This window comes from Haliotis rubra, unplaced genomic scaffold, assembly GCF_003918875.1.
Source record: "Haliotis rubra isolate DU_JTF1 unplaced genomic scaffold, ASM391887v1 Scf1, whole genome shotgun sequence".
In the NCBI taxonomy this organism is placed as follows: Eukaryota; Metazoa; Mollusca; class Gastropoda; order Lepetellida; family Haliotidae; genus Haliotis; species Haliotis rubra.
In genome coordinates, this window is record NW_025764891.1 from 10169963 (window position 1) to 10188834 (window position 18872).

Genomic DNA, 18872 nt, shown 5'->3' on the forward strand with positions numbered 1-18872 from the left:
TTGCTTCATGATGTACTGGTAAATAAAATCTTAATGAATAAATAAAATACTGCTGTATTATTTCTTTCCAAGTCGTTTCATGGTAATCTGTTTTGTATCAAACCATCTGTCATGTGACCAATTTCCATGGCGGCCACAACACACATTGCTGTTTTCGCTAATTCGGCGATGGAATTTGGCTCATTGTTTTTGGGAATTCCATTACAGCGACAGATAAGTATGATTCTTTATGCTACTATCAGTCGTCTTTTTAAGATTCCCGTAGATTTCTGTCTTCAAACTTGATGTGTTATGGTAACAATTCAGGGGCGAGCGTGGCTAGACTGAATGAATGACAGGTTTATTCGCGGTGTATAAATTTTCGCGCTAAAATGTTTTGCGCGAAAAGCTCGAAAATAAAACCTGCGCGAAATATAATACGTTTACAGTATCTCACATTTCATCAAAACCAGCGGTTGTGTGAAGATCATATTTTCATCCTTGACATTCACCTGGACCTATTTCATAAGCTTGACCACTGTTGCTGCTAGGTGAATATATGTATAGTTATTGCTGTTGCCACTGCTAATATTTTTCATACTGCTATACTGGGGTAGCCTAGTGGTTAAAGCGTTTGCTCGTCACGCCCGAGATCCGGGTTCGATTCCCCACATATGTACAATGTGTAAAGGCCATTTCTGGTGTCCCCACCAGCTGGAATATTACTAAACGCGGTATAAAACTAAATTCACTCACTGATACTTTCTATAGAAGATTGTACTGCGAATGTATTTTGACCTGCCATCCTATTGCGTACTGACAATGTAATTACTTTGCAGTGATTCTCTTTGATTTGTAAATGTAGTTAATTTAATAATTGTTTATGTAAAATAGTTTTATACTTACACGTAGTAACTGGCGTTAAATGATATTCGTTTCCACGTACATATTGGCATGGTTGTCGTTTTGACAACGGTGTATTTCAGACTGTTGAGACCATCGTATCCAGCCCGCTCTATGCCTTTCCAGTAAAGACGCTGCCTGAAAATTGTCAATCGTGTTAATAATTTAACCGTTTATGAGTGTGTGTGTGTGTGTAGGTGAGTGAGAGTGACTGCACGTTTGTGAGTATGCATTTTGTGCACATTCAAATCAATTATCACATCACTGCTGCATATACATTGTATTACCATATCAGATATATAATAGCGGCCTTCATACGGCAAACTAAAGTTTGATAACAAAGTGAGTGTGAACATTCCAACAACTCGCCACCAACACCAAATTCAGAGTTGTCAAACTGTTGTCGAGAACAATGATCGGTCTCTATTCTCATGAACTGTTCCATAAAACGTTCGGTGTTGTCAAACTCGTTTGACGTGCGAAGTGTTGTCAAACTCGTGTTGTTCAGAAACAACCAATCGCAGTCAACGAACTTGTCACGTGACGTTTTAGTCGTCTGGTCAACTCGACCTACAGAATGAAATCGCTCCAATGACACTTTGACAACATGTGTTTGACGTGTGAAAACGCAAGGTTGACAACTTTTTTAATTCTGACAACACGTGTTGTTGTGTGAAGGCCCCTTTACATAGAACCAGGGATACTCTACAACCTTATATAGTCTCCCTGATAGAACATTATGATAACACTCAACACTCAATATTTACCCATCTCCATTCCTTGGATTTCCTTCATCTCTGCTGTGTGTCAAGGAAAAGAATTTTCCATCAGCTAGTCGAGCCTTTATTGGTGTATTATTTAAGACACATAGCCTGGAATGAAAATTAAATTATCATTGAATTAAAATAACGCAAAAGCTCCGCCTTGATAGAGATGTAGTGATCACGTGACAAAACGAGGGACAAAATGGCTTCTGCTAGACTCCGGTGTCACATGATGACGTCTCGATAAGTTTGAGTCTTCATCTCCTGACTTGTCAGCTGCTTGCTAACTGATTGGGAGTCGTGGTGTCATTAATATTCTGGCTAGTTCTGGTGTTGCTGGCCGGTTTCTCTAGGTATTCTGTAGAACGCGTGCACTTTGGTAAGGTCATCGTATCCAGAATCACGTGATCAGCAACAGAATCACGCGAGATCTCGCTCAGAGTGTAATCAGCTCTATTTAAAAGATGTAAATCAAAATGGGATCAGTTAAATTCATACGACACATGTGTCTATCCAGGTCCACTAGCAAGAACATAACTACCAGCTTACGACAAGCATTAGTTTGACCGAGAAGTTATAGTGCCAAGAAATACCTTCTATACATGTCGTTATCTTCAAATCCCCATCCAAAATATAAGTTGGAATAGCCGTTGATAGCTTGGAAAAGATGTGGTGCCATGGTCATTACTCCTCCTGCAAATTTCAGGCGGTCGCTGACAAAATAAACAAAAATGGTTTTTACTCTCGTCTTGGGTTAAAAATAGAATATTTTTGTCGCTGTGTAATTCGGTTAATCACGATAAAAAATATTGTATCTATTTTATGCACGTCTCTGAACACATAGAATACTAATGTCTTGTCTATGGTTTTTCGTAGTTAAATAGACAAGGCACAGTATTACTATTGTTTATCAGTACGTACGACTGAGTAAACAAGGTAGTGTGGTTTTACGCCACTTTTAGCAATATTCCAGCAATATCACGGCGGGGACACCACACATTGTACCCACGTGGGGAATCGAACCCAGGCCTTCGGCGTGACGAGCGAACGCTTTAACCACTAGGCTACCCCACCGCCCCTGTAGGTGAGAGAACTTAGTGCATCACCCCTTTCACAGTATTCCAGTTATATGACATTGCGTCTGACTGGTGATGGAGGAACGCCTCCAGTGATACAGGTCTTCGACAGTAATGATTTCAGTGATTCTCGCGAACATGGCTGATATGAAGCTGATAATAATCAGGAGTTCGGAATCGAACTGCAATGCTAAAGTGACGCAGAGTGAGTGGGTTTAGTTTTACGCCGCTTTAGCAATATTCCAGCAATATCACGGCAGGGGACACCAGAAATATTGCTTCACACTTTGTACCCATGTGGAGAATCGAACCCGGGTTCTTGGCGTGACGAGCGAACGCTTTAACCACCAGGGCCCCGTTTCACAAAGCTCTCGTAGCACTACGACTATCGCAAGTGAATGTTACAGTACATCCTATAGGAGGTAGGAATGCTACGAGGAAAGTTACGAGATCTTTAGCTTACGAGAGCTTTGTGAAACGGGGCCCAGGCTACCCCACCGCCCTTAAAGTGACGCAGAGCACCCAACAGTCTTGTATGGTGCAGAATAAACAAGGATGATAATCAAGGCACATCTCTGATCCAAGCCACGTATCCGGATACGACCAATGGACATAACTCTAAACAACGTATTACACAGGTACGTCATGACTTACGTATAGTTGAAGGCGGACACGGCTGCTGCGAGATGGTAGGAGCGGTTGAGGAGGCATTCGTACGGAACGTTTTGAGTTTCAGGAATATAGTCAACGTCGTGAAAGATAAAGCACGTAAAGTAATCTTGTTTCATTGCTTCCATAAAACCAGCGTTCATCAGAATTGCCTTGTTAAACGTTGTATCAAGATCCTGTTGAGGAAAGAAAATGTTTTACATACATGTATTTACTTCGTGACCACCATCTTATACACGAATATGCCGGGGAAGATTGGTGGGAGATGGGAGAAGGTAATTTGTAAGTGGCTAGATTTTCTTTTTCAGCAGCAGCTTCAAAATGAGTCATTTCATTTAATCTAAACTATTACATATATTTTTAAATAATTTTTGGAAAATGTATTTGGTTTCCCCAGTCCCCCGAATATCTAACAGTAGATCCGTTTGTCGCAGTTACCAACGGTTGAGAAACTGATAGCCATCATGAACTAAATCTAAGACATTTGTGGGACAGGATACCCTCACCTTTTAGCGAACACCTGGTGTCAATACTAGGTTTTCCAGCTCATGATATAATCGGAAGTGTACAGTCAGCTTTACTACGAAAAGGTTTTTATTGAAATAGCTGTCGATATCTTAAATATCAAAATGTTATCAAATCAGCGTCGCTGCCATGACATATCTATACTTTCCTTCATGTCGTTAGGCATACTTGTGACAATCCTCAGAACCATCATTTCAGCTTTGTACGAAGCCTATGAGTTCTTTGCTTGCGACTGGTTGCCCTTTGGCAACGTTACAGCCCTAAATGAAACAAGTGAATGAGTATGGTTTTACGCCGCTTTTAGCAATATTCCAACAATATCACGGCGGGGAACACCAGAAATGGGCTTTACACATTGTACCCATGTGGGGAATCGAATCCGGGTCTTCGGCGTGACGAGCAAACGCTTTCACCACTAGGCTACCCCACCGCCCAAAATGAAACATGTCTAAATTTACTCTGAATCTCCCTTCTCACTGGCGCTCCTTTTCAATTTAAAAAGAATTGTTTGTTTTTGTCAAAATTATACATATACAGAGACTAAGCGTTAGTCTGAGCCTTGCGATGCAGTGTTAAGCGTGGTTTAGAAACTTCTCACACAGCCCATCGAAAATTCATGCGAAAACAAATATAAAATATAGACACATAAGTCACATGTCCTACTTGTTCGATGACAAAGATGGTGAAATCCTTGTTCCGGTATTTTAGGATCGGAATAAGGTTGTTGATGAGGACGGTGAGGTTCTGATGTCGATCACGGAATGGAATGATAATGGCCGTCTTGTCTCTTCCAGCACAGCCCTGCGGTGTGTAGTGCCCATCGATGCCATTTCTGTATTTTGCATTCAGCTGTGCGAAGGTTATATTTGTCAATTTGACTCCTGTCTTATCTGTAATAAACACGTACAAGTTATAAGCATTCGACAGTACCAAACACCAGGTGCTATTTAAAAAACTTACTTTTGTAAAAAGTAATTATCTTTTTGGGGGTTTTGGTTCATTTCACTTTTTTCTTTTCTTCACAGTTGTAACAAGGAAGGATAACAATATATGGATGAACAACTTCTTTATTGCTGTGAGAGAGACGTTTCGGTGTAGGTTCTAACAGTTGTAACAGGTCAGTGAAACAAGCTAAGGTCTGTTGCCTTTAAGAAATGAACAAACCTGTGTAGTGCGAAGTGATCATGATCAAGTACTTTTAGAGAACAGTCATCGATGGAGTCATGGCCATCCACCGACAAGCTATCAATGGCGACAGGGTAGTATGTAAGGGAAGGATGTTACTGTATAGAGTGTGTTTGAAAAGAAACAGGGATATCACCGAAGACGACCCACGTTCTTCAACACCTGTGAGGTCAATATCAAGATCGGACACACCGACCGACGAAAATGACAGCGTTATAATGTTAATTCAAGTTGTCATTACCCATGAGAGATCATTCAAGTATACTGGACAAAAATAGTTAGGGATATATGTAAATTTTGAAATTATGAATAAAGATTTATTCATTCATTGATACACTGATAAAATATCATTCTTAAAAATACCAATTTCCCTAACTTATTTTGTCCAGTATATTTCAGAAACATTTTCAATGAAGTATCAGTTTGTTGGACTACAAAGCATCTGACATCGGCTAAAAAGACGCAAAACGTACAACATGCTTCCTGATGATCTAGCACTGTGTTATGCTGATCCAGAAAGATTCTTGCAACGATTTTTGACTAATGACAAAACTCAAGAAAACAGCTGATGCATATGACATGACCATCACCGAAGAAGGCAATTTTTGTTCTGAGATGCTGAAGGTGGCTTCACAGTGGACTATCTACCATGAGGTCAAACGAGAAAAGGTCATCACTCAGGACAAAGCGCAAGTGGAAATATCAGTCAATCAAAAACAGAGTTCTAACTGAAACTCATTTCGGTTCGAATAACGAGTACTCCCATAGGGAGTTTAAATACGTACAACAGGGAAAAGGAGTACTTACACAAGAAATGTACAGTACTTACAAAAGAAATACAGCTTACTTGCATGGAGAAAACCGAGTAAATATATTTTTAATTCAATAAGTGTGAAGCCCATTTCTGGTGTCCCGCGCCATGATATTGCCACAATATTGCTCAAAGTGGGGTAAAACTAAACTCACTCACTCCGTCACTCGCTTTAATGCAATAAAAGAATACTTACCAAAGGAAAAGGCTGGATTAGGGCAGAGTGGCAGGTTTCCTTGTCTCGTGGTGTTCCCTATGTGCCTATGTAAAAAGTCAGTCCACGTGGTATCCTTCTCAAGACAGCTCGTTTTTTGAACGCCGGTTCCGACAAAGTTAAATTTCATCATTATAATCAAATTCAACATGCCAGGAATGGACAAGAGAAACAGCTTCTTGTTCAGATGCATGATCGGGTAAGTTTACTATCGAATGGTTATACTGGGTGTATTGATATACTTCTTGGGTATGTCTTCTGTATATGAAGCTAGATTTGTATCGCTCAGAATCACCATATGTTACGGGGGTGATAACATCTCGACATGGCTCTCAATTACTCACGTTCAGGGATAAGGCGGGATGAAGTTTCGTCACCTCTCAAAGCGGCTGTCATTGGGCGAGGCATTCACAACAGCTGCAATTACACCTTCATGTTGATCTCAAATACTCGTCTTCTTAACCGGTGTACTCCTTTCGTTTACAATGCGTACGCATACGTGAGTTTAGTTTTACGCCGCACTCAGCAAAATTCCAGCTATATGGCGGCGGTCTGTAAATAATCGAGTCTGGACTAGACAATCCAGTGATCAAAAACATTAATCAACAACATCGATCTATGCATATGGGATATGATGACATGTGTCAACCAATTAATCTTCAGTAACCCATGCTTGTCGTAAGAGGCCACTAACGGGATCGGCTGGTCAGGCTTGCTGACTGGGTTGAAACATGTCATCGCATCCCAATTGCGTAGATCGATGTTCATGCTGTTGATCCCTGGATTGTCTGGTCCAGACTCGATTATTTTCAGACCGCCGCCATATAGCTGGAATATTTCTGAGCGCGGCGTAAAACTAAACTCACTCACTCACAGTATCATTTATGAATGACTGTTAACATGAAGACGCGTTTTTATGGATACCAACTTATTTTTATTCTTTATACGAGTTAATTCTTCATCTGGTGAATGCTGAGGAAGTGCACAGTGCACTGTTAACGTGATGGTATCCGTTACGAAGGCCTTTCACAAACACAAACTTAAATGTAAAAAACAAATAACTCTCTATTCCCATCACCTTTTTTAGCAAATATATAAAGGGTATCTCACTTATCTGTCAGCGACCTTGACATTGAATTAATCTTAAATGTTTAATTTCTCCAACCACCATTATCTCGTTTGGATGTCGCAGTTGTCTTTATCATGTCATTCCTTCTTTCTTTCCTTCCTTCATTCATCGAACGTTTCGGATCGGAGTGATGTCTCATTGGCTGAGAAAGAGTAAGAGATATCTAAACTGAAGTGAGTGAGTTTAGTTTTCGCCGCTTTTAGCAATATTCCAGCAATATCACATCAGGGGAACACCAGAAATGGGCTTCGGACATTGTTCCCATGTGGGAAATCGAACCCGGGTCTTCAGCGTGACGAGCGAACGCTTTAACCACAAGGCCACCCCAGCGCCCTATCTAAAGTATAGAGTGAACAAACGAACATGTATGTCACAAAAGGTTTATTTCTAAAGATGACTATAGACTGTACAAGACACACGAACAAATAGTGTAAAACATCATTATCCCCCTTGCTGGGCAACCTCTACGATTCCTCCAGACCGATGTTACTAAGTAGAAAGGACTTCTTCTTTTAAGATCGTGTCTATCTGTTTTCTGTAAAAAGACGTATTTGGAAACTTTAAGGCCACCATGGTATTGTATTTAGTGAGTGCAAAGATCGCTGGGGATTTTTTACTCCTACAGTTTTCTAAACTTTCTGTTTATAGTAGCAGAAGTAGTAGTAGTAGCAGTAGTCGTAACAGTAGTAGTATTAAACAAAAGGTAGCTGTAGCGGCAGTGGTAACAGAAGAGGGAGTAGTGATACGAGTGATACGAGTGGTAACAGGTGAGGTGAGGTGAAAGTGGGTTTAACGTCGTGCTTGAGAATATATCGCTCATATGACGGCGTGCATGCGTGTGTATGTGTATGTGCGGCTGCTTGTACTAGCCCAGACTTAAGCTGGGTTTATAGTGCTAGCCCACTGAGATACCATGCCGCAGTGAAGCATGAATACCCCACTCAGACACATTATACTGACTCCGAGCCGACCAGTCCTTATTGTACCCATTAATGCCGAACGCCAGGCAGGGACCAACAAGTACCATATTTTAACGTCTTTTGGTATGACGCTGTCGGGGATCGAACCCGCGACCTTCCGCTCTCTGGGCGGACGCTCTAACCACTACACCACGACGGCGGGCAGTGGTAATAGTAGGAGCAGTAGTAGTATTAACAGTAGTAGTAGTAGTAGTAGTCGTAGTCGTAGTCGTCCTCGTAGTAGTAGTAGTAGTCCCATTTCTGGTGTCCCCCGTTGTGATGTTGCTGGAATATTGCTAAAAGCGGCGTAAAACCAAACTCAGTCAGTCAGTCAGTAGTAGTAGTCGTAGTAGTATTAATAGTAGGAGCAGTAGTAGTAACAGTAGAAGTTGAGGTCACGACAGCAGTAGATTGTTACTTACATGTAATAGTCGGCATCAAATGATACGTGAAATTTCGTAAACACTTGCAGCAGTCCCGTTATCCTTTGTACGGAAGCCTTCAGCGTGTTAAGACCTTCGTGTTCAGCTCGCCTGGAGGCTGCCTCAAGAAGTTCTAGTCTGCAATAAAGGAAACGCCTTTGAGCACGACCATGGAAGAGTAAATGATGATTTATGAAACATTCTAACTACATCCCTTCGGTCTGTGACTCCACGCTAGTACAGTATATTTAACAGATGTTTGCAAATATCTACCCATCTTCATCTTGGCTATTTGTTCTTCTTTCTGCGTTTCCTCGAGGAAGAAATATCCCATCCCTTCTCCCTGCGTCTACCGTCGAAATATTGAGATCCTTCAACCTTTAAAGTATAAAATCATCAAAAGGAAGTTGACTTCGTCGAACACGATCCGATGAAAGGTGTGACGTAACCAGCTTACGTCTTAAAAACAAAAATATTTATTTCCAAGGCTTTGTGTTTTGATGACCTCCGCTTTCAACACTGAGAATACTAGGTTCAGTAAGACATTGGTTTTCAGCAACAGTGAGTGAGTATGGTTTTACGCCGCTTTTAGCGCAACAATCCAGCAATATCATGGCGGGTGTGTGTGTGTGTGTGTGTGTGTGTGTGTTTTGAGATGGGAGACACCACAAATGGACTTCACACATTGTACACATGTGAGGAATCAAACCCGGGCCTTAGGTGTGACGAGCGAACGCTTTAACCACTAGGCTACCCAGCGCCCCTCCAAGCAACAATTCAGCTTGTGGAATATATTTATTACAACCTATACATCACTACTGAAGGTCGGCAACAGAAAAGTTAGTGATAAGTACCGGGCCTATTCGCAACCACAGCCGGTCTGATATAACTGCTGACTGCTAACTTGATTATATATTCCATGAAACCAGCATTTATAAACCTTTATATACATTTCATGTTTACATGCAGCCAATGTTCACGATTTAACTTTTGCACCAGACCTCTATGTTCTTACAGCATTCATATTTAACATATTTAATCCAAGTCGTTGGGGCGATGTTTTATAGTTCGTCAAGTCCTGGGTGGATTCTCCAAATGGGTAAAATGTGTGAAGGACATTTCCGATGTCCCCCGCCGTCATACTACTTGCAATGTTGTTAAACCACACTTCTTCAACACCTAAGCTCTATTATTTGACAGATGAGCAACACAGTGTACTGAGGCAAACACCGCAAAAGTTCCTGGAATGCTTCCTACTGGCTTCTCATCTATCTAAGGGGGCGGTGCGGTAGCCTAGTGGTTAAAGCCTTTGCTCGTCAGGCCGAAGGCCCGGGTTCGATTACCCACATGGATACAATATGTAAAGCCCATTTCTGGTGCCCCCTGCCGCGATATTGCTGGAATATTTAAAATAGCGGTGTAAAACCATACTCACTCATTATCTGTCTAAATTATTGGCACCTCTAGCTGAACGTTATATCGAAAAAATATAGAAACCGTTTTTACAGATGCAACAGCTGTAAAAATGAGGCTCTTAAGAATATTACATCAACATATGAAACAACACATACAAGGATGCACACACACTCACATACACATACATGATGAAGTATCTTATCAAATATTATACATCCAACAGTTCCAACTTCAGATGAGATATGTTCTGTTTCTCCTCATCCGCTAAAGAAAGGTTCCTACCTCTGAAACATATCCGTGTCTTCATATCCGTTTCCAAAGTACAAGTTTGAGAATCCATTAACAGACTTGAAGAGTTGAGGTGTCATGGCCACCACAACACCCAGCCGGTGCTCCTTGGCTCTGTGGACAAAGTATACGACGACTTCACGTGTCAGTTCAGACAAAATCCTAAAGAGTGAGTGGGTGACTTTAGTTTTACGCCGCTTTTAGTAATATTTCAGCGGGGGACACCAAAACTGGGCTTTCACTCACTGTACCCATGTAAGGAATCGAACCCGGGTCTTCGGCGTGACGAGCGAACGTTTTAACCACTAGGCTATCCGATCTATTGTTGGATATGAGTGGATTTGACATATGATATGAGTGCATATTTTGATTGACTGAGATTGATACTGCAGAGAATCTGTTATTAGTACTGACGCTGACGTTCCTTGTTTAATTGATGGCTATTTTGAGCATCAAGTCAATCAAATCGGTCTCTCAACGAAGCTATGATGGAGGTTGGATCAAGTGCATTTAATCTTCATAGAATAGAGATATAAGAGGACATGGTGGATCGCCGCAAGGTAGATAGGAAAGGATATCTCTGTAGAAACGTCTTACGTGCTGTAGTTTGACGTCGTCACGGAGAGATAGTGGGGATGGTTCTTCAGGCACCCGTATGGAACGGTGTAGGTTACAGGAATGAGGTCAACGTCATGAAAGATGACACAAGTGAAGACGTCTTGTCTAACAGCCTCCACAAAACCGGCGTTCATCAGCAACGCTTTGTTGAATGGTGTGTCGGGAGTCTGAAGAAAGTTAAGAAACACGCTCTCAGTTCATCATCTGGAAAAAAACTGAATTGGTCTTCAGTAACCCATGCTTGTTGTAAGAGGCGACTAACGAGATCGGGTGATCAGACTCGCTGACTTGGTTGACACATCGTATCCCAGTTGCGTAGATCGATGCACGATGAAAGTGTGAAGTGATGTCGTTCTTAACCGCGTCTACCACTTTGGTGAAACGAACGAGCACGTGGTATGCTTATGAGAACCGGGATTTATAATGGCGGATTCCAGCCCAAAACCACAGGCTCCTGGAGTGCTAAAGGGTCACAACTCTGTACAGCAAATTGCGGCGCCTCAGAGGAACGGGCCACTCGCGTCTCTGTAATAACGTTGAACATACTGACGACAAAACGTGTCACCATGTCACACACACGCACACACGCACGCACACACACACACACATGACTTGGTTGGCACATCGTATCCCAGTTGCGTAGATCGATGCTCGTGCTGTGGATCACTGGATTGTCCAGAATCGATTAAATACAGACCGCCGCCATATAGCTGGAATATTGCTGGGTGCGGCGTAAATCTAAACTCACTCACTGATGTAACTGAAATGTTCCACTTTTACGTTACCTGTTCAACGACAAAGAGGGTGAAGTCCTTGTTTTGGTTTCTGAGGACGGGAATGAGGTTGTTGAGAAGGATTCTGATGTTGTCAGGGTTATCATCGGACGGAATGATAACGGCCGTCCTTTCTTCCGACACACATGTGGGCGGTGAAAAGTGTCCATCTACTCCACCCAAGTATTTCTTCTTCAAAGCGTCATGGCTGATTTCGGATATATTAGGGATTCGCATCCACTCTGTGAAAATAACCTGTCTTTAGGTATTTTAGTGAGTGAGTGAGTTTAGTTTTACGCCGCTTTTAGCAATATTCCAACACTATCACGGCGGGGGGCACCAGAAATTGGCTTCACACATTCTGCCAACGTGGGGAATCGAACCCGGGTCTTCGGCGTCACGAGCGAACGCTTTAACTACTGGGCTACCCCACCGCCCCCTTTAGGTAGTTGACAATAATATGGAATGTCTGTCAGTCTTGTAGACATGTTTGACAAAAATAATATTATGATACAAACAAAAGATTTAAACAAACATGTAACCACAAGAAGAAATATCCATGCCAAAGTCAACCTCTTCAGTTCCGCATCAGAAGAGATCATGCTTATGGTGCTAATACGAAATACTAATGGCGCCGCATAATTTTCTCTCTTATATCGAAATTTCCTTCATTTTCAATCAGATTCTCGCTGGAAATTACGATGTCTTTCTGGTCAAGTAAAATGTAAGAAAAATAAACTAGAATAAAATCTTGAATCTTGAATAAAAGTGGAAAGAGAATCGAAAGTAAGAAAATATAATCGAACAACAAACACTTGAAATATACCATTTGACATTTTATTAAGAGCAAACATGTCTGAATCTCGGGTAAAAGCTCAGAATAAGTGTTTTCAATGTTTGTGATATGGTCAACATTGTTATCGCTTTGAGTGAGTTTTGTTGTACGCCGCTTTTAGCCATAGCCCAGTACGTTATATAGATCACGCCCATTTCTGGTGTACCCCGCCGTGATATTGCTGGAGTATTGCTAAAAGCGGCGTAAAACTAAACTCACTCACTATTTAGATCACGGGTGTCCCCCACAATGAAAGTGTGAAGTGATGTCGTTCTTAGCCGCGTCTACCACTTTGGTGAAACGAACGAGCACGTGGTATGCTTATGAGAACCGGGAAATATAATGGCGGATTCCAGCCCACAATCCCAGGCTCCTGAAGTGCTAAAGGGTCACAACTCTGTACAGCAAATTGCGGCGCCTCAGATGAACGGGCCACTCGCGTCTCTGTAATAACGTTGAATACACTGACGACAAAATGTGTCACCATGTCACACGCACGCACGCACGCACGCACACACACACACACACACACATACATACTACCTACCTAACTACCTACCTGTCTGCGCTGGAAGATCTGGACAACGTGGTAAATGGAGAAGCTGGTGGTTGGAGTAGTTCCTTTTCAGGACTCGATCAAATTCATCCCAAGAGTCGCCGCTTCGGGATTTAGTGACATATTGATACCGTCGAAAACATTTCCAATAAGGATGATACAATTCAAAACTCCACTTACGACAATCACCATCCGAATCGCTTTCTTCAACATGGTGTCCTAATGTGGAACAATATACTGCGCATGTACGGAACATCTACAAGCTGCACATGGAACTATGTCCAACTGTTGATGTGGCCGATTGTATCTAAAGATAGGACTTCATTACCCACAGCCCGGCATTGCTAGATACCATCTCCATTGTTGGTGGTCACGACAGCTGATGCTCGGTTACAGAGGTGACTGTTTGCTCTGACGTCATTTAGACAAACACCTTTATGTCGACTGACTGACTAAGTTTAGTTTTGTGCACCTTTTAGCAATACTCCAGCAATATCACGACGGGGGACACCAGAAATGGACTTCACACAATGTACCATTTAAGGTGTCCCCCACCATGATACTGCTGGAATATTGCTATAACTGGCGTAAAACCCAACTCACACACTGGACTGTCATCACTAGAAGGCATGAACGGAGAGAGGTGAGTTCAAGAGTAAGTCCATTTTGTGACGTGTATGCATAATATAGAGGATGGATTTCATTGTATATATCTTCTTCTCCGTGTTCTCACCTTAGCAATCCGTTAATTAATAAAAGAGAAAAAAAACCTTCCCATAGCAACAAACAATCTCTCGATTGTACGATTCCTACTGTGTATCAACAGCATGTGGTTATGAGTCACTATCAAATGGTGGTGATATGTGTTAGCAAACAGGTGCGTCCATCAGTCACAAACACATGCAAAGGCAAGCCGGTGTTCAGTTTGAAATATCAAACACGACAACATAACATACAAGACCGAAACATGACAGTCTAAGTTAACTTTGGCTCAATATCATTACTACACTGCTTATACTCAGTGTAGCAGTGAAACGAATAATACTGAACCTAAGCGTCCTCGTACTTTAACTATAATAGTTCAGGGCGAAAGTGTGTTTTATTACACTATGCATGGTGGTAGAGCGAACTGTATTTCTTTTCTAAGATGCCAAATTTAATACTTTCTAAGGATAATTACGATTAATTTATGGCAGAAAACAAACGACGGTGTCGGTGACCTAAGTTAAGAATCCTCGCACAGGGCGAACTGGCTCGCTGTTCTATTGATTTGTCTGCGACCCCTTTACGTTAAAGACGAACGTTACCAGAAAAACAAAACAATTGATGACGGTTTACGTTCAGATTAAATATCTTCTCTGAATTATTTTAATTACATCTGTCATTAACGTAAACCATATGGGGCAATATGAACGTCGCATTTCTACTACCAACGTAAGTTTAGATCAGTACATCCAGATGAAGCTGAGTAGTCAAGCGACATTCCACGATTGCATCGTGGGAATGTAAACATCGCGAACGTTACCGTGTCGCTGAAAACTTGTGAGTCGAGTTGACACATTTTAACCATCGTAAAACATAAGCGTAATGTTTCAACCAGTGATGTTAGCTGCGTGAAGCAACTGCAAACCAAGAAACGGGATGCAACGGAGTAGTTTACTGTAGGAGGCCGTACGAGGCGATGACAACTGACATGCATCGTGACGTCGTTTATATTGTGACGTAATGTAAAATGGTTCGATTACGACGGGGAACACTAGAATGGCGCAGTGACGGGATAACGTCATTCAACTGTAACGTCATAAAAAAACTATACTTTTATTGTCTGCTAATGTCTTATTTTTTCGATTGTTCTAACCGCTAGGCATCTTAGAATACACTATACATGGTGGTAGAGCGAACTGTATTTCTTAATATGCGTAACGTGTATATTTTGTGGTACTGGGAAAGTACCTTAGATTCCCTCGGAATATCTTTATGAGATAATTTTGGTTATTTGAAACTGGTGTTGTGTAACCAGCTGAAAGTCCAACCAGTGTTGTGTAACCAAACTAGGTTATTGAACGATAGTGACGTCATAATGCCGAACTTTCTGTTGCCACCACGATATTTTAAATTAACATTTTAACTCCATTCAAGCAGTTTTTGACCAAAACTGTCAAGCAAACAAAACAAAATATTAGGTTTGTGGACAACTAAACTTCAATTTCGGTGTCCTTGGGATTAGTAGCGTTTTTCAAATGTGTATTTTTAATTGTTTATTTTCATCTATAAAGTAGTTGTGACAGAGTCACCTCCCTTTCGTTTTCTTTACATCCAGCATCGTCTGTTTGATTTGTCATTATGGATCACACTGTTTTCCTGTCTTGTTTGTAGTAAATAGATCACGAAACTAATGCATTTTGAATATGGAAAATATTCCAACACAATATTTTTAATCGCTTTCGTTCCTGAATAAATCAAAACCTTTAAAAAGAACTCATGAGAATATTTTCCATATTCAACATCCACTTGTTTTGTAATCTATATATAATCACAATATCACACATGAGTAGATGGCGCTGGAGTAGTCTAATGAATAAATCATCTTCTTGTCACGACTGCGGTTCCTTTCGTGGGCACACCAGCATTACCCTATATTTTTAGCATGGGCAAAGTGCTGACATATCAAGTATCATTTCCAGGTTAATTCTGGGTTCAAATCCCGAATATCAGCAGATCCTGGCAGTTGTAGAAAACAACCATGCATTGTTAATTACGAACTGTTGAACGATACGAGTAGTTATTGTTAGGTGACTTAGAGTGGCGCTATTCTCAAAGAAACACTCTCAACCAATTCACAAAATCATACAAAATGTGTGCCATGTTATCATACAAACAAACAACACATCAATTTACAGAAATTATATATTTATACAGGCTGCATGTTCACATAACTGATTGACAGATACTAACATGAACAATAAATGGACGGACTTGAAATTCTTCTGTTGTAATTCATATATAAATCATTCAGTGAAAAGTAATAAAACATACAGTTAAACACAGTAATACATTTTAGGTCATGATTATTGAAAAAGTTCTAAAGTATGAGATTTGAATACATTTATGTCATCCCAAGTGGGTAAGGGTGGAAGCAAATTACTTCATTCAAGATTCCACATTGTATTCTATCTAAAAACCTATTACAGGTATAACAGACATAATTTATTGACATAAATTCATTACAACACACAAACACATTTTATTTTCAATTTTTAAGAAAAATATGCAAATGTTATATACAAGGTAAAATATCAGACCTTCATCATTCCAATCTTTGCATACATCCATGACAATAACTTTGGACATAGGCATAAATAACTTACCACTATATACAGAGATCACACAAAGCAATCCACTAACAGTCATTATACATATTCACTTTCTATACAACTGAATTCATACACACAACAAAAGTATTTAATTACTGCAATAGAAACTGAGCACATGATTGAGCATGTTAACATGCTGATTAGACAGTTTATCAGTGGTAACTTGTCTTATGAGAGAGGGAGGAGTATTGGGGTTTTGCCACTCTCAGCAATCTGTAGATGTAAATATATCCAAGCCATCTTTTGGGGCTTTATGTTGGGATTCCAAATTATGTGCCTCTGGTAAGCAAATTTTGGGGAAATGGGGTGTTTTTTTTAAAATTGTGATTTCTAAAATATAATTTCTTTAAAAATGCAGTGTCTTTACTTTGAATGTTGCACAGTTGTAGAAATAAACATTTACACCTCTTTCTCCTCTTATTAGTAAAATATAAAACATCAATGCCTGCCAATAACCAGTCTCAATAACAACCTGAAAGAGTGTCCATTTAGCATAATTGGTAAAACAGCACTGAAAATCGAGTTACAGTTGCTTCCTCATCAAATTACATGGCAATGATCCAGTGTTCAATCTAGGTCGTGTGCTTGTGCCATTTATTAATAAAATAAAATAAAATAAAATAACAAACAAAATTTTTTTTTACAGGTACGAGTGGGTTGTTGTTGTCGGCGCATCAATAAATGCCTGAAATGCATCATTTCGCTTGGCAACTCAAGCAAAACACAAGTACATTTTTGCTTTCTCTTGTTGACCTCACCTTGATTGGAAGTTTGAAAAAGGAACTGACCTCATACTAGTAACTAGTAGTGTATGGCTAAAAAGTCACAGCAATTTGACATGACCCACAATATTTTCTAAATGACCCACAGAACTGAGGGCTGGTGGACTCTGGGCTCACTTTTTGGAAATGCTTGAATGAACACTGATGGTCAATAAACTAGAACAGCATAACAGCATAATGCCTATTTAGGAAGTTGCTACGACATTTGCTTTACATCTGGGCCAAAAAACAGCATGTGAGCAGGTCTGATAACGCTGTGTGTATGATGAGAAAATGTCAGGTTAAAGTCATAATTCTGGGTGTGTGAGCCTTCAGCAGAACCTGAGGGATGGAATTAATATCCCAAAGCATCCCACATTTAGAATTGTCATTTCATTTACTTTCCTTGTTATTTGTGAACTATTGTGATCAATAAAAGAGTTTGTGGACAGACATTAAGGCAGAGTTGTATATTCATCATATAGAGACGACACAGGAGTCAAGGTGGTTCCTGAGTCTGAGGGAATGGTTTGGCCTTGTAGAATAATACTTGATGGGATGTTGACAGTCTTCACTGGAGGTAGTATTGGTACCGAGTGCCTCTCACCATTCAAAATCATCATCAGATCCCTTTGGGCTGTGAAAACAAGACAGTACAAAGTTAAGGCTTCTGCTTCCAATGTTTCTTTCCGCTATATAGCTGGAATATTGCTGAGTGTGGCATAAAACTAAACTCACTCCAATGTTTCTTTGTTGTTTGACACTGCATTCAGCAATATTCCAGCTAATGCCAGCAGTCACAGTGTAGTCAATTCTGGACTCCACTTTCAATATTGAAGACAATGGCCCATACTATCACAGTACAGTGGGTCTACCACAGGAACCAAGTCACTACAATTGACCAAATCCATTTGTTCCCCTCTGACGACCAGCACAGATTGCTGGGGACCAATTCACACTACAGGGAGTTAGTCATATCAACTGACAATAAATATTGGAAAGAATATAAAATGTGAATAAAAGGTGGTCATGCTCATCAATCGATGATACTAGTATAGAAGGACATGCCACAAGCAAATGAGTGAGTGAGTTTAGTTTTATGCTGCACTCAGCAATATTCCAGCTATATGGCGGCGGTCTGTAAATAATCGAGTCTGGACCAGACAATCCAGTGATCAACAACATGAGCATTGATCTGTGCAATTGGGAACCGATGACATGTGTCAACACATAGGCGGATCCTGATGGGGGGTGCAGGGGTGCACACACACCCTTTTGTGCTGAAAGTTTGTTAAATGACCATTGAAACTCGGGTGAAAATGATGTGTGCACCCCCTTTCTCAAAAAGCTGTATCCGCCCCTGCAACACTACAAGCAAGGCTGTAAGGCTGAAAACCTGATCCCATTCATCACCTCTTATAATATTAATGGATGAATGAAGGCTTTCTTAAAAGTGCATTTCTAGTGGGCTTTGCTTTATAATGTATCTTTTACAAGACATACACAGGAGTAGATTGACAAGTACCGGGTAGATGTGAACCTGTGTCTGATCTAATAGGTGTAGAAAATGGATCAAATGATCAATGAGTAACATAATGAGCAAAAGATGACCTGA

At 40.7% G+C, this 18872-nt stretch overlaps 3 protein-coding genes across 3 annotated transcripts in view; all 3 read right to left on the reverse strand.

Moving 5' to 3' along the window:
* Window positions 1-881: 881 nt before the first annotated feature.
* LOC124252644 (beta-N-acetyl-D-glucosaminide beta-1,4-N-acetylglucosaminyl-transferase-like) lies at window positions 882-6522 on the reverse strand. The gene is made up of 5 exons (XM_046689668.1): window positions 6471-6522; window positions 4580-4806; window positions 3377-3567; window positions 2240-2359; window positions 882-1020 (listed from the first exon to the last, which is right to left on the reverse strand). The coding sequence occupies exons 1-5, from the start codon at window positions 6520-6522 to the stop codon at window positions 882-884; spliced, it is 729 nt and encodes a 242-aa protein (XP_046545624.1).
* A 1126-nt stretch (window positions 6523-7648) lies between these two features.
* On the reverse strand, window positions 7649-13362 carry LOC124286114 (beta-N-acetyl-D-glucosaminide beta-1,4-N-acetylglucosaminyl-transferase-like). Its single transcript, XM_046722491.1, has 7 exons — window positions 13126-13362; window positions 11744-11973; window positions 10938-11125; window positions 10335-10454; window positions 8910-9014; window positions 8637-8774; window positions 7649-7790 (listed from the first exon to the last, which is right to left on the reverse strand). Exons 2-7 carry the CDS (start codon window positions 11966-11968, stop codon window positions 7745-7747), a joined length of 822 nt encoding a protein of 273 aa, XP_046578447.1. The 5' UTR covers window positions 11969-11973; window positions 13126-13362; the 3' UTR covers window positions 7649-7744.
* A 2653-nt stretch (window positions 13363-16015) lies between these two features.
* LOC124283728 (oral-facial-digital syndrome 1 protein-like) overlaps window positions 16016-18872 on the reverse strand; it is a 45843-nt gene continuing 42986 nt past the window's right edge. The window contains 1 exon segment of the mRNA XM_046719784.1: window positions 16016-17894. Coding sequence (XP_046575740.1) covers window positions 17861-17894 — 34 coding nt within the window. The 3' untranslated portion in view covers window positions 16016-17860.